At 45.1% G+C, this 16,152-nt stretch overlaps 1 protein-coding gene across 6 annotated transcripts in view; it reads left to right on the top strand.

The window, feature by feature from the left end:
* Nucleotides 1–15,516, top strand: part of LOC114019855 (zinc finger protein OZF) — a 42,461-nt gene extending 26,945 nt beyond the window's left edge. For 3 of the 6 annotated variants that reach the window (XM_037891675.2, XM_037891677.2, XM_037891676.2), the window contains one exon: nucleotides 11,971–15,516. In XM_037891675.2, coding sequence (XP_037747603.1) covers nucleotides 11,971–13,343 — 1,373 coding nt within the window. In that variant the 3' untranslated portion in view covers nucleotides 13,344–15,516. Of the gene's footprint in view, nucleotides 1–11,946 lie in introns of all 6 variants that reach the window. The other 3 variants (XM_037891673.2, XM_043538860.1, XM_037891674.2) reach the window with 2 other exon arrangements.
* The last annotated feature ends 636 nt before the right edge of the window (nucleotides 15,517–16,152 follow it).

Genomic DNA, 16,152 nt, shown 5'->3' with positions numbered 1-16,152 from the left:
AAAGCAAATTTGTAATAGCTTTCCTGATGTAAAGGGATAGCAAAGAAAGCATTGGCCAAATCCAAAACTGAAAAACACTGGGCCCCTCCTACAATGGAGACCACCACCTCCTGATACTTTTCCACAATGGGGGCCATCAGTAGGTTCACCCAATTAAGGGGACAAAAATCTACCACAAGCCTCCAAGTTCTGCTATCACCTTTAAGGACTGGCCACAGAGCAGCATTATTAGGGCTTGTCTGTTACACTAAAACTCCTTTGTCCCAAAAGTTCATCAGATGTTTCTTTCAGGATGGCTTCTGCCTCCTTTGGATACTTATACCACTTCTGGGGTGGGGGATTGGGGCCTGTAACTAGGATTTCTGCCTCAAATTTACCACATTCTATCAGAATTTTGGCCTACACTTTCCGGTGTTTTTCTGCAATTGCTAGGACTTTTGAGGGCCACTCCAATTCCTCAGATGCCTTAAGGGCTGCTATCCAGTACCTCGCTGAAATCTCAACTGATTCCCAGGACGTGCCAGGAGGCGTTTCCCATAGGACCCTGTTAGCAAAATCAACCAGCAATCTCAATTCCCTTAAAACGTGAATTCCCAGGATCCCTTTTCCTCCCAAAATCCATTAAACCAAATTGCCCCTTATTTTCCTTTCCCCTAACCGATACAGAATGTTTCTGCAAAAGGGAACAACACTCTGTGCCTCATTAAATCCCTGTAAAGTTTTAACTCTAGCCAAAGATTCAAACAGGTTCTCATTTCTGGGTATTCATCAAGGAATAAGTGGCACCTGTATCTAACAACAAATTCTGTCCCAGTGTCCCTCTTTCTGACTCCACATAAAATACGAAGCTCCCCTTTTGGCCCTAAAATAAACAATAATCTTTGGGCCCAATCCTTTTGTTAATTTTCTACTTTTCTCAAAACTGTTTCCCAAGCAGTTGCGAAGTAGCAGTAGCAAAGTATACTTTTCTGTTGCATGGCAAACATATCTTCAAGGGCAGGAAAATACTTTCAGCTGTGGCATTAACCCTTAACTTTCAAAACAAAAACACAAGAGAAAAAACAAGTTGAAGTATGGGGGGTTGTGAAGAGAAAGAATAAACGGAAGGAGGAGGGGGGGGGAGAAAGAACGACATAGAAAGAAAGAAAGGAAAACCTGAGCCAAGAAAAAAGAAAAGGAGTACTTGTGGCACCTTAGAGACTAACCAATTTATTTGAGCATAAGCTTTCGTGAGCTACAGCTCACTTCATCGGATGCAACTAAGCCAAGAAAAAGTACCGACAGCAACAACAAATCTAGAAGTGGGGCTTTGTGGGCCAAAGCATCTGGTAACCCATACCACTAGCCCCTGTCCTGACTCTGAGAGGAGAGTGAGAGTTGCCACCACATCTGCCGGAGTGAGACTGGGGGTGCCAGCTAGCCTTGCCAGCCATCCCAAGACTGTGCTTCAGCTTAACAAACCAACCAATTTCCCTGCTGCCCTACCCTGGTCAGCAGTGAAGGCCTGACCTCTACCCATTCTTCCCCTCCTGGGTTACCCCCTTGGGGACCAATCTTCCTCACCATAGGGATTATGGGCCTCGGCGTCTGTAGTTCTTCCAGTGTTTCAAGCAATGGACCATATGGGAAATTCCCAGAAGAGCCCAAAGGAAAAGGAAGCTCATGAGGATCATCCCTCTCATACCCATAATGAGAAGGATACGAGTGGAGATCCTCCTCTGACTCATCACCCTTCCTAGACTACGACTCCCTCAAATTGCAGTCACTGTTCCCTTCTGCTCTTCCAACCTGGCTCTGAGAGCACAACTTTGTCCTTTACATTCCCCATTATCTGCCTCAATCTTATCCTGAGAATCCTACAGTAAGGCCTTAATAATTCCTTTATTCTCCATTGTCTGATGTTTCAATCCAAACACTTCCTGCTCCAACTTCTTACTCACTCTCTTACTATCACACACTTGCTTTTGTATTCCCACTATCTGAGCCCAGAAGGTGTCTGATTCAGCCTTCAAGCTGGATATCTCTTTGTCTTTCTCGACTTGATATTTCACTAATTCTTCCAGTCTTGCCTTTAACTGACCTATCTCTTTACCTACTAACGTCGCTAACATCTGCTTACAGAGCTACAGGAATTCTCTGGGGCTGGTCAAGCTCCCAGGCTTCCAGAGACCATTACTATGCTCCTGTTCAAAATCAGTCAAGCTATTTCCCAAAACAATTTCCAACTATTATTCTTTTCCAGATGTTTCCTTTCCTTTGAACATAATTGCCACTGGCCTGAGCTCTAAGTCTCAGTAATGGAATTTATCCATGAATTGACTTGTGAACTACGACATGAGAACTGTACGGAGCTACCCCACCTCACTGTCCTCTACCTTCTACTGCAATGCAAAACTGCTGGTTTGCCCCAGCCGTCCCCTTTCTCTCCACCAATTCTTGCTTGGAGCTCCAATTCTGTTTCCCCTGGGTTTTACTGAACCTAAAGCTCTTGTTAACTTTACTGTGACAGGATCCCAGGGTGCGTCCTGGGACTGTGGGACCACTGTGCCCCCTTAACTCTCTCCAGTATGGGCTGTCTCTCACAATGCCTTACTAGTGACCAGCAGCAAACCCCTCTAGGTGCTGTTATCCCTTAGCAGAACCGCATGTGGAGACCCAACACCCACCTAGATTGCATTAATGCTCCCAGAGCCACTCATGAATCACACAGAGAAAGGCACCAGAATCAAATCCCCCCAGCTCCCAGCACAGTACCTCAGGAATATACTGTCTTCCAGTGCTCAAGATGGCCAGTGTAAATTTATTAATTGGTTCGCCACTTCACCAGTGGAAAGTGGATATACACCACCCTTTGCAAAACCTGAGCAGATTTGCCACATACTTCATACAAACTCACTGGTAAAGATAAACAGTAAAACAAATTTATTGACTACAAAAATAGATTTTAAGTGATATTAAGTGATAAGCAAAAAGTCTAGTAAAAAGAAATAAAATATAAGCACGCAGTCTAAACTCTCAACCCTATTAGATTGGGCAGCAACTAGATTAAGCAGCTTTTCTCACCCTACTGGATATTGCAATCCTTAATATACAAGTTTGTTCCTTAAACCTAGGCCAGTCTCCTCTGTTGGAGTCTTGTCATCTTCTCAGTGTTTTAGTTGCTTGCAGCATAGGTGGGGGCAGGAGAAAAGGGCCCTGCATGTGCTCACTGTGTCTGTTTTATAACCTCAGTCCATGTGCTTGTAGAACACAAGTCCAGGCAAGTCTGGGGGGCATTGCTGACTCACCAGGCAAGGTTGAGGAATTCCCCTGGTGTGGCCTTATGCAGATGAGTCATTGAATTGTAGCTCCCTTGCTGGACAATGGCTGTTGATGGGTTGTTTGACACCCCGCCCAGGCATTGGTTACTTTGCTTGCTGTTGCCTCTCGGGAGCTGATATCTGGCTGATTCTCCCACTTATAGTATGTTTTAGTGATAACCATACAACACAATTCTCGTAACTTCATTAATGCTATAAATATATGGATAGAGAAATGACTTTCAGCAGGTCATAACATTTCCCCTGATACCTTACAAAGCATGCTTTATATGTAATATCACAATTATATACAGATGGGGAATATTGGGGTTACAAGATGCTCCCCCAAGGTATAAGTATATCACATAATCTTTGTGAGGCGGTGGGAGGAAATAAATCAGTGGGGGGACAGCCATCTAGCCGATAGATAATTGATGCAAGCAGGCAAACAGAAGTGCTTTCACTCAAAGCTTCTGCTTTATTTAGTCCCCAGCGCTTACACATGTCTGCAACAGGTTAGTAGAGCATCCCAAATCGCCCCCAGATTCGTATTTACCCAGGGTCTTGAGGAGGACTTGAGTGGGTAACTGTAGACTTCTAGCGGTCAAGTTTCCGTCTGCAGGAGAACATAAGAGGTGTCCACTGAGCTCAGATTTTTTTTCCTCTTTTTATATCCAATTTGTTAGTGTTACATAACTTAGATTCTGCTTCATAGGTTTTTTGATGAACAAGCTAAATGTGGAGATTTTCAGCCTGTCAAGTAGGGAATTTTCCATCAGTTAACCAGCTGTGTAGCAATAGTTAACTATTGCCAGACTTTCCATCTTGCAAAACCTCATCATGCTTTGGAAAAACAGCTCAAGTCAGGAGGGCAGAGGGTCATGTTTACGCTTCGTGGTCACTCATTTTCTCCTCCCCTCCTGGTCTGTTAGTTGTGCTAAGGTTTCAGAAAGGCCTCCTTTTAGCTGCTTTCAGCAATAAGCATAACAATTGGTATTCCAGCTGCGGGCAGTGGTTCAGGGATGTTACTGGGCTCTGGTCTAGCAAAAATCTGCTCCTTCAAAAGGATCTCACAAAATTGGGTGACTAGGCAACAAAATGGCAAATGAAATTCAGTGTTGATAAATGCAACGTAATGTACATGGGAAAACATAATCCCAACTATACATACAAAATGATAGGGTCTAAATTAGCTATTACCAGTCAAGAAAGAGATCTTGTAGTCAACTGCTCAATGTGCAGTGGCAGTCAAAAAAGCTCACAATGTTAGATATGGAATAACTAATAAGACAGAAAATCATAGACAGTAAGACTGGAAGGGACCTCGAGAGGTCTTCTAGTCCAGACCTCTGCACCCATATGAGGACTGAGTATTATCTAGACCATCCCTGACAGGTGTTTGTCTAACCTGCTCTTAAAAATCTCCAATGACGGAAATTCCATAACCTCCCTAGGCAATTTATTGCAGTGCTTAGCTACCCTGACAGTTAGGAAGTTTTTTCTAGTGTCCAACCTAAACTTAAAATATCATAATGCCACTCTATAAAGCCAACGTATGTCCACACGTTAAATACTGTATGCAGTTCTGGTCATCCATTCTGAAAAAAGAAATATTAGAATTGGGAAAGGTGCAGAGAAGGGCAACAAAAATGATTAGGGGTATGCTTCCATATGAGGAGAAATTAAGAAGACTGGGACTGTTCATTTTGGAAAAGAGATTACTAAGGGGGATCATAGAATCATAGAATATCAGGGTTGGAAGGGACCTCAGGAGGTCATCTAGTCCAACCCCCTGCTCAAAGCAGGACCAATCCCCAATCAAATCATCCCAGCCAGGGCTTTGTCAAGCCTGACCTTAAAAACTTCTAAGGAAGGAGATTCTACCACCTCCCTAGGTAACCCATTCCAGTGTTTCACCACCCTCTTGGTGAAAAAGTTTTTCCTAATATCCAACCTAAACCTCCCCCACTGCAACTTGAGACCATTGCTCCTGTCCTCTTCTACCACTGAGAATAGTCTAGAACCATCCTCTCTGGAACCACCTCTCAGGTAGTTGAAAGTAGCTATCAAATCCCCCCTCATTCTTCTCTTCTGCAGACTAAACAATCCCAGTTCCCTCAGCCTCTCCTCATAAGTCATGTGTTCCAGACCCCTAATCATTTTTGTTGCCCTTCACTGGACTCTCTCCAATTTATCCACATCCTTCTTGTAGTGTGGGGCCCAAAACTGGACACAGTACTCCAGATGAGGCCTCCCCAATGTCGAATAGAGGGGAACGATCACGTCTCTCGATCTGCTCGCTATGCCCCTACTTATACATCCCAAAATGCCATTAGCCTTCTTGGCAACAAGGGCACACTGCTGACTCATATCCAGCTTCTCGTCCACTGTCACCCCTAGGTCCTTTTCCGCAGAACTGCTGCCTAGCCATTCGGTCCCTAGTCTGTCGCGGTGCATGGGGTTCTTCCGTCCTAAGTGCAGGACCCTGCACTTATCCTTATTGAACCTCATCAGATTTCTTTTGGCCCAATCCTCCAATTTGTCTAGGTCCCTCTGTATCCTATCCCTGCCTTCCAGCGTACCTACCACTCCTCCTAGTTTAGTATCATCCGCAAATTCGCTGAGGGTGCAATCCACACCATCCTCCAGATCATTTATGAAGATATTGAACAAAACCGGCCCCAGGACCGACCCCTGGGGCACTCCACTTGACACCGGCTGCCAACTAGACATGGAGCCATTGATCACTACCCGGATATAATAGAGTAACCCATAAATTCATGAATGGTGTGGAAAAAGCGCGTAAGGAAGTGCGTAAGGAAGCGTTATTTACCCCTTCACATAACACAAGAACCAGGGGTCACCTAATGAAATTTATAGGCAGCAAGTTTAAAACAAACAAAAGGAACAAAATTCTTCACACATTGCACAGTCAATCTGTGGAACGCATTGGCAGGGGATGTTGTGAAGGCCATAATAAGAACTGGGTTAAAAAAATAATTCAGTAAATTCATGGAGAATAGGTCTATCAGTAGCTATTAGCCAAGGTGATCAGAGGTGCACCCTAACCATGGATTTATAAAGAGGCAATATGATATTTTGTGTCTTATTATCTATTCCTTTCCTTGTATGGTGACAGGTTTCAGAGTGGTAGCCGTGTTCGTCTGTATCAGCAAAAAGAACGAGGAGTACTTGTGGCACCTTAGAGACTAACAAATGTATTTGAGCATAAGCTTTCGTGGGCTAAAACCTACTTCATCGGATGCATGCAGTGGAAAATACAGTAGGAAGATAATATATATACATAGAGAACATGAAAAAATGGGTGTTGCCATACCCACTATAACGAGAGTGATCAGTTAAGGTGAGCTATTATCAGCAGGGGGAAAAACATTTTTTCATGTTTTCTGTGTATATATATATATCTTCCTTCTGTATTTTCCACTGCATGCATCCGATGAAGTGGGTTTTAGCCCACGAAACTTATGCTCAAATACATTTGTTAGTCTCTAAGGTGCCACAAGTACTCTTCGTTCCTTTCCTTATGATTCCCAAGATTCTGTTAACCTTTTCGGCGGGTGGTGAAGACCTGCCCCAAATGTATGGCAGTCATGACAATCTTCCTTCGTTGGAGATGGATACAGGTATACCCATATCTCAACGACTGGCTCATCCGTGGTCGCACCAAAGAACAGGTGCAGTCCCACCTTCAACTGGTCAAGGACACGTTTTGTCAATTAGGCCTCCTCCTCAATGTGGCGAAGTCAACTCTAGAGCCAACCCAGAGAACAGAATTCATTGGGGCGGTCTTAGATTCCAGGCAGGCCCGAGTCCTCCTGTCGGACGCTCATTTCTAAGCTTTGTCGGGCCTCATCCGGAGCCTTCAAAGCTTCCCAACCTCGACGGCAAGAACATGCTTTAGTCTTCTAGGGCACATGGCTTCCTGCACATACGTGACCAGGCATGCCAGACTACGGCCCTGCCCGCTTCAAGCCTGGCTGGCATCAGTCTATTGCCCAGGTCGCGACAGCCTGAACCTGGTGGTCACAGTCCCGGAAAAGGTCCTGGCCTCTCTCCACTGGTGGCTAGACCCCAGTGCAGTATGCAAAGGAGTCCCCTTCCACATCCCTCAGCCCTCCTTGTCCCTCGTCACGGACGCATCAGCTCTGGGATGGGGCGCACATCTTGGGGACATCCAGACGCAGGGTCTGTGGGCCCCATCCAAGTGCTCTCTCTCCATATCAACATACGGGAGCTGATGGCAGTGCGTCTTGCATGTCAAGCCTTTCGGGAGCGGTTGCATGGAAGTTGTGTGGCGGTCCTCACAGACAACACCACAGCCATGTTCTACATCAACAAGCAAGGGGGGGCCCATTCCTCCCCCCTCTGTCAGGAGGCCATTCAACTATGGGAGTTCTGCATAGCACACTCCACTCACCTGGTAGCATCTTTTCTCTCAAGGGTCCAGAACACATTGGTGGACCACCTCAGCAGGTCCTTCCAGTCCCACGAGTGGTCACTCCATCCCAATGTCATCCACTCCATCTTCCTAAAGTGGGGGTTTCCCCAGGTCAACCTGTTTGCCTCACGCAGCAATCAGAAGTGCCTAGCGTTTTGCTCCCTCCAAGGCCGCTCCCCGGGCTCTCTCACAGATGCCGTCCTACTCCCATGGACAAGCTGATTGTTTTTTGTCTTCCCGCCATTTCCCCTTGTACACAAGGTCCTGCTCAAGGTGCGCAGGGACAGAACCCGGCTGCTTCTGGTCGCCCCAGCGTGGCCCAGGCAACATTGGTACACCACACTGTTGGAGATCTCGGTGGATGCCCCGGTTCCACTGCCTCTTTTTCTGGACTTGATCACTCAGGATCACGGCTGCCTCTGTCACCCCGACCTACGATCCCTCCACCTCACGGCATGGATGCTGCATGGCTGAGCCACTCAGAACTCCTCTGTTCTCATTTGGTGCAGCAGGTTTTGTTGGGTAGCAGGAAACCTTCCACTTGGGCCACATATATGGCTAAATGGAAGCGATTCTCATGCTGGTGCTCTCACCGTGGCACCCCCACCCCCCCTCCAAGCATCCATGCCTCTCATTTTGGACTATCTCCTGAGCCTGAAACAGCAGGGCCTGGTGATGTCATCCATCAGGGTCCACATGGCAGCCATTTTGGCTTTTCACCCGGGAGCGAATGGCCGATCTGTCTTTGCCAACCCCATGGTCCGTAGGTTCCTTAAGGGCCTGGACCGTCTCTACCCACAGGTACGGCAGCCAGTCCCCACATGGGACCTTAACCTGGTCCTCTCCGGGCTTATGGGGGCCCTGTTTGAGCCGTTGGCCACCTGTTTCTTCCTATACCTCTTCCTAAAATGGCTTTCCTCGTCGCTATCACATCGGCGAGGCGTGTATCCAAGCTCAAAGCTCTTACCTTGGAACCACCATACACGATCTTCCATAAGGACAAGGTGCAGCTACGACCTCACCCGGCCTTTCTTCTCAAGGTGGTATCGACCTTTCATATCAACTAGGACATTTTCCTCCTTTTTTTTTATCCAAAACCGCATGCTACTCATCAAGAACAACGGCTACACTCCCTCGATGTTCGTAGGGCCCTTGCCTTCTACATCGAGCATATGAAGCCGTTCAGGAAAATGACCCAGCTCTTCGTCGCGGTGGCGGACCGGATGAAGGGCCTCACAGTCTCCTCCCAGCGGATCTCGTGGATCACTTCCTGTATCTGTGCTTGCTATGATCTGGCCAGTGTTCTGACCCTGCCCCTCACCACTCACTCTACAAGGGCTCAGGCCTCCTTGGCGGCTTTCCTGGCCCAGGTTCCAATCCAGGAGATCTGCAGAGCTTCTGCTTGGTCTTCAGTACATACTTTTGCCTCTCACTGTGCCATCATCCGGCAAGCCAGAGACGATATGGCGTTTGGTAGAGCAGTCCTACAATCTACAGTACTTCACTCCGACCCCACCGCCTAGGTAAGGCTTGGGAGTCACCTAATTGGAATCGATATGAGCAAGCACTCGAAGAAGAAAAGACGGTAACTCACCTTTGTAACTGTTGTTCTTCGAGATGTGTTGCTTATATCCATTCCAAACCTGCCATCCTTCGCCTCTGTCGGAGTAGCCGGCAAGAAGGAACTGAGGGGGTGCTGGGTCGGCTGGGGTATATATCTAGCACCATGACGGTGCCACTCTGGGGGCTCCACAGCCAACCCACTGGGTGTTGCTAGGGTAAAAATTCTCTGACAGCCATGCACATGGCGGGCGCACACCTAATTGGAATGGATATGAGCAACACATCTTGAAGAACAACAGTTACAAAGGTGAGTAACCATCTTTGCTTTCTTTAACCCAGTTATAGTCTTGGCCTTCACAACATTCTCTGGAAAAGAGTTCCACAGGTTGACTGTGCATTGTGTAAAGAAATACTTTCTTTTGTTTTAAATCTGCTGCCTATTCATTTCCTTTGGTGACCCCTAATTCTTGTATTATGAGAAGAATATGGAAGTGTTACTTACTCCATTTTCTCCACACCAGTTATGATATTTTTAAGGTCAGGCTTGACAAAGCCCTGGCTGGGATGATTTAGTTGGGGATTGGTCCTGCTTTGAGCAGGGGGTTGGACTAGATGACCTCCAGAGGTCCCTTCCAACCCTGATATTCTATGATTCTGTGATGTTATAGACCTTTATCATATCCTCCCTTAGTCGTCTCTTTTTCAAGCTTAAAAGTCCCAGTCTTTTTAATCTCTCCTCATACGGAAGCTGTTCCATACCCCTAATCATTTTTGTTGTCCTTTTCTATACCTTATCCAATTCCAGTATATGTTTTTTGAGATGTGGTCGCCACATCTGCACACAGTATTCAAGATGTCAGCATACCATGGATTTACATAGAGGCAATATGATATTTTCTGTCTTATTATCTATCCCTTAATGATTCCCGACATTCTGTTAGCTTTTTTGACTGCTGCTGCACATTGAGTGGATGTTTTCAGAGAACTATCCACAATGACTCCAAGATTGTCTTGATTACAAGTAGATAGCCTTGATTACATTTCAGTGCCTTTTGTTACATTGTAATGGGTCATACCCAAGTTAGCTATTCTGTCGGTGTCACACCCCACCGGGAGCTTTTTTCATTGGTCACAAGCTAACAGTTGTTAACTCAAAACAAGAATGCCCATGCATCTGTGAGTCATCCTTTTATCCAGTTTGGGCCTCTGAACTTATCTTCATGTAACAGGTGATCATCAGGCAATGGTTTCTCCTCCAGGTGCAGCTTCCATAGGTTTCCTGTGGAGATGAGAATTTGCCTCTCGCCCCCCCCCCCCCACCAAGTTTTTCTTAGGAATCCCACTTAATTTTGTCTAGCACATTGTTTCAAAGAGTCCTTTGAAGCTGATAACACTTCCTAGGGTTTATATTATCCAGTTCTTCTCCCTGGAGATGTTACGGACCATCCCACAGTAATACATACACACTCGTATTTTTAATACAGTGAACACCTACGATACTGAAATTTAATTCAATAAAGTTTGACTTAATTCAGTAAGGGTGGTCCAGGATATTACAGGAAATTGCCATCTGTGTCACACCAATTTCTATCTGTATCTGATTCTTGTCTTATTCTTAGATTGTCAGATCTTTGGGGCAGAGACAGTTTTTTGTTCTGTGTTTGTAAAATGTCCAGCTAAATGGGATCCTGGTCCCTGACTATCACTACTAGATGCTACAATAATTGAAATAATAAAATGATGATAATGAGGGGGGGGTTCTTGATAGTGAAAGGGAGGGTGTTAGAGAGCTGGGGAGAGGAAGATTTGGGGCAAAGAGCTCATGTGGGCCAGGAGGGCTGGGGGCAGTGGTAAGGGGTGGGGACAATGTTCCTTGTAGACATGACACAGTTAAATCCTTCATAAGAAGAGTGTCCTGCACCTTTGAACACCTGGGGAGCTGGCCCCAGGAGTTTACTGCTTTTAAAATGGGCTGTGGTTAAAATAACATAACTTTTTGTGTGTGTGATGAGTGTCCCATGAGTTCACCTGATCTCATTTGTCTTCTTTCTCCTGAGCAGTGTTTCCTGTTTCCAAACCTCATGTCATCTCCCAGCTGGAACAAGGGGAAGATTGGGGATTGGTCCTGCTTTGAGTTGGGGATTGGTCCTGCTTTAAGCAGGGGGTTGGACTAGATGACCTCCTGAGGTCCCTTCCAACCCTGATATTCTATGATTCTATGATAAGAGCCATGGGCCCCAGATCTCCAGGGCTCAGAGGAAAGAGAGTTCCTGAGAGGAAGCTTCATAGGTGAAGGATCATTAAACCATCTCTGGCTGAAGGAAACAGCTGGGATTCCCAACAAAGACCTTGTGAACTCTTTGAGTTCAGGATTGTCCCCAGCAGGTGTCATATCCTCAGGGCCGATATTGCTCAGAGCCTCCAACCCATCCTGACTAACTCCTGGCAGTAACTCCCTCCCCAAACTCCCATCTCCCTGTGTGTTTGGATGGGAACTAGATGCAGAATTAATCCCCTCCTCTCTCCCCTTTGGGGAAGAGTTTGGGGAAATTCAGTCCCTGATTTTTTTCCCATCTCCACCTGTTCTTTTGGTTTGTTCTCTCCTTTACTGTTCCTGTTTCCAAGGTTTTTCTTTCTCTGTCCCAGCAGATGATGGGATGGTGAGTGAGACCATGGAGCAGAATCCTCATCAGGAAGTTCACAAGCAAGTGGAATCACATGGGGTGTTATTGCAAAGATGCAAAGGGAGTGTGTCCAGGAGTTGTGAGCAGGGAAAAACCTGTGAGAGTCAGCACAGGCCAGAGAAGTGGCAGGGAAACCAACCAGCGCAGAAGGTTGGTAAATCTGTTAATTATCAGGGAACTCTCAAAGGCCTCAAGGAAAGCATGGCCCAGCAGGGAATCCCCAAGGGAGAGAGAAATAACACATGTGTTTATTGTGGGGAAAAGTTCAGTAGGCGCTCACAGCTTATTACACATCAGAAGACCCACACAGGGGAGAAACCCTATGAATGCTGTGAGTGCAGGAAAAACTTCACTGATAGTGCAAACCTTATTAGACATCAGAGGATCCACACAGGAGAGAGACCCTATACCTGCTGTGAGTGTGGGAAAAGCTTTGCTTGGAGATCAAGCCTTATTACACATCAGAGGATCCACACAGGGGAGAAACCCTATGAATGCTGTGAGTGCGGAAAAACCTTCAATGATAGCTCACACCTTATTATACATAAGAGGATTCATACAGGAGAGAGAAATTACACATGCGTTGATTGTGGGAAAAAGTTCAGTAGACGCTCAACCCTTATTACGCATCAGAGGATCCACACTGGGAAGAAACCCTATGAATGCTGTGAGTGCAAGAAAACCTTCATTGATAGCTCAAATCTTATTAGACATCAAAGGATCCACACAGGAGAGAGGCCCTATAAATGCTGTGAATGTGGGAAAACCTTCACTACAAGCTCACTCCTTATTACACATCAGAGGATCCACACATCAGAGAAACCCTATGAATGCTGCGAGTGTGGGAAAGACTTTTCTTCAAGCTCATACCTTATTACACATCAGAGGATCCACACAGGGGAGAAACCCTATAAATGTCTTGAGTGCGGGAAAACCTTTGCTTGGAGCTCATACCTTATTATACATCAGAGGATCCACACAGGGGAGAAACCCTATAAATGTTGTGAGTGCGGGAAAACCTTTGCTGTTAGCTCAAACCTTGTTACACATCAGAGGGGCCACACAGGAGAGAGAAATAACACATGTGTTTATTGTGGGAAAAAGTTCAGTAGGCACTCAACCCTTATTAGACATCAGAGGAGCCACACAGGAGAGAGACCCTATGCATGCTGTGAATGTGGGAAAACCTTCACTCGGAGCTCACACCTTATCAGGCATCAGAGCATTCACACAGAGGAGAAACCCTATAAATGCTGTGAATGTGGAAAAACCTTCAATCGGAGCTCAAACCTTATTAGGCATCAGAGGATCCACACAGGGGAGAAACCCTATGAATAAGGATAAGATTTGGTCATGGATTCCATGACTTTCCAGGACCTCCGGGGTAGGGCTGGAGCAGCTGTCAGCCGCGGGGCCACCGCTAAACAGCTGATCAGCCAGCCAGCCTTCTGGAACAGCGAGCTGGAGCAGCTGCACTGTTCTCCCCCCACCCCCTGGGTTTTTTTAGTAAAAGGGACAGGTTGTGGCTTCCATAAATTTTTGTTTATTGCCCATGACCTGTTCCTGACTTTTACTAAAAATACCTGTGACAGAATCTTAGCCTTACCTGTGAATGCTGTGAGTGTGGGAAAACCTTCACTCAGAGCTCACAAATTATTACACATCAGAGGATCCACACAGGGGAGAGACCCTATGAATGCTCCGAGTGTGGGAAATTCTTCCAGCAGAGGTCAGCCCTTATTTATCATCAGAAAAGTTGCAAGGGAGATAAACACCATAAAAATCTTGTCTAGGGCTGAGAAAATATTTTGTTTTCCTTTTGCTAATTCCCACGTAGTGAGCTTTAAGGCAGCATTTGTGTCACCATGGTCTCTCAGCTCCCCCAGCTGAGTTGTCTGCTTTTCCCTTTTGCAGCTCACCCTTCCTTGGGGTGAATCCCAGTCCTTTTCATCAAATGCTTTGTCCTATGTCATAGAAGTGTGTGTCCCTCCAACAGGAATGTCCTTCAGCCCCAGGTAGAGGGACCAAGAGTGACCTCAACTAGGTACATGGAGGTTAAATCTACCTGGGCCTTGACTCCACTAGTATTTTCCATGGAGTTAGCTACCTTGAGTCAGCTATCCTGTTGTAAAATTAACTAGTTTTTCAGTAAAGAAAATAGCCCATTTATAGTGGCCATGGTAATTTAGCCCTGACATAACCTCCATCGCTTTTCCTAGCCTAAACAAATTTGGAGAATTACATTTATACTTTTCCTCCCACTGCAAAGCGATTGTTAGTCATCAAGTTACACTGGGTTGTGCTCAATAGCAGTTGTTATTGTACCATTTTTCTCATTTTAAATATATTTAAATATAACAAAGAGAAAGGACCAGGACTGGGGATAGGGAAAAAAGTGTTTTTTCAACCTCTGTGGCACCTGAAGAAGTAGTGAGCCAGAGGGATTCTCACCTTCTGAATTACCCCAACAGTATTTCCTCTGTGCCATGTAGAATTTATCTTCTCTACATTCTATACCTCCACTTCTCAATGTGTCATATGATTCAGTGTTCTCAGCCTTCTGCTTGGGAATCAGTTTTTTTTCTTTCATTCTAAAACATAGTGATTTAGGGTCTGAGATGAAAGTGTCAAAGATCTGGAAGGGGAATTTGAATGGATCTCAAACATAGTGTGATCATTTTATAACCCATAGGGCTAGCTAGCATATTCTTGGCTGTAATGCAAGAAACCTAGAGGCAACATCCTGTATGTTGAGCTAAGGCAAGTTTGCGTACATATATTTGGGACCTTTAGCCTATATAAATGATAATAAGCTAATGCATAAAGTGTGTTTGTGTGTGTATATATATATGTTTGTGATCTTTAGCATAGATAAGTGAGGAAACATTAAGATAGAGGGCTACCTAAGTTCATGTCCTCTATAAACTTAACAGGTACACCACAAAGAACATGGAAATAACTCGTTAGGCCAGAAATAAGAGATGAGAATGAGCTAAGTGTCATTAATAGGTATGAATATGTCATTAATTCACATGAACATGCCACCCTATAGGGTAAATGTACTTTGATTTTTGTGGGTGAGGAAATTAAGTTTGGACATGGAAGGAGGGCACCTGGTGCTCAGGCTCTATAAGAGGGGCAACCTACCATGTTAAGTTAGCCTTATAGCTTCTATAGTCTTAGTCTTATAGTTCTCTATATTTCTTAATTCTTAAATTAGTTGGGTCAAACTCTATTAGATTATGATATCTTTCTATAGCTTTTAGTGCTCTAGCTTCTCCTAAGCTCTTCACCTCCCACTCGAGAACTGGGGAACCTGGAAATCAGACTCTTTTGGCATGCCAGAGGTGAGGCTGGTCCTTTGTCTCTTACCTCCAGGTGATCTAAAAAGCTTTATAATATATAATACCAGATGTGCCACTAGAAGAATATTATTTCCTTTGTAATTCTAATTGATTATTATCTATTTTATTATTATTCCATTTCATCTCAATAAAAGTCTTTAAGGTTATATTTTCTTCTCTGTGTGAGTGTTCTTCTCAAACCTGTGTACCCTGATTCTGGGACAAGAACATTATTATCTTCTGATCAGAGTAATTGGTGAGCCTATAACCATATTATATAAACAATAATGTTAAGCTCCTAAAAATCAGGCAACAGGCTGATGAGCCAGCCAGGAAACTCAAGGAGTGTGTGGCAGGAATTTTCAGGAATTCTAGGTGTTTCTAGACACCTAGGAGGTTCACTTGAGGCAAATTAGAGTTAGAGAGCAAAAGAGAGCAGAAAGCTATGTGTGTGTGACTTTGTCTAACAGACTACCTTGGAGCGCAGGAAACCTTATTTCCTTTGGAAAAAAAACCAAAACAATGAGGAGTCCTTGTGGCACTTTTGAGACTAGCAAATTTATTTGGGCATAAGCTTTCATGGGCTAAAACCCACTTCATCAGATGCATGGAGTGGAAAATACAATAGGCAGAATATATATATACACACAGTCCATGAAAAGATGGGCGTTGTCTTACCAAGTCGGGGGTCAGTGCTAACGAGCCAATTCAATTTAAGTTGGAAGTATGCAGTTCTCAACAGTTGACAAGAAGAAGTGGAAATCAGTGTTGTAGTGTCAATGAGGCCTATGGAAACAAGATGG

Source organism: Chelonia mydas, chromosome 2, assembly GCF_015237465.2.
Source record: "Chelonia mydas isolate rCheMyd1 chromosome 2, rCheMyd1.pri.v2, whole genome shotgun sequence".
NCBI classification, from domain to species: domain Eukaryota; kingdom Metazoa; phylum Chordata; order Testudines; family Cheloniidae; genus Chelonia; species Chelonia mydas.
The sequence above is the reverse complement of the archived record's forward strand: the minus strand, read 5'-3'. Positions and strand labels throughout refer to the sequence as shown.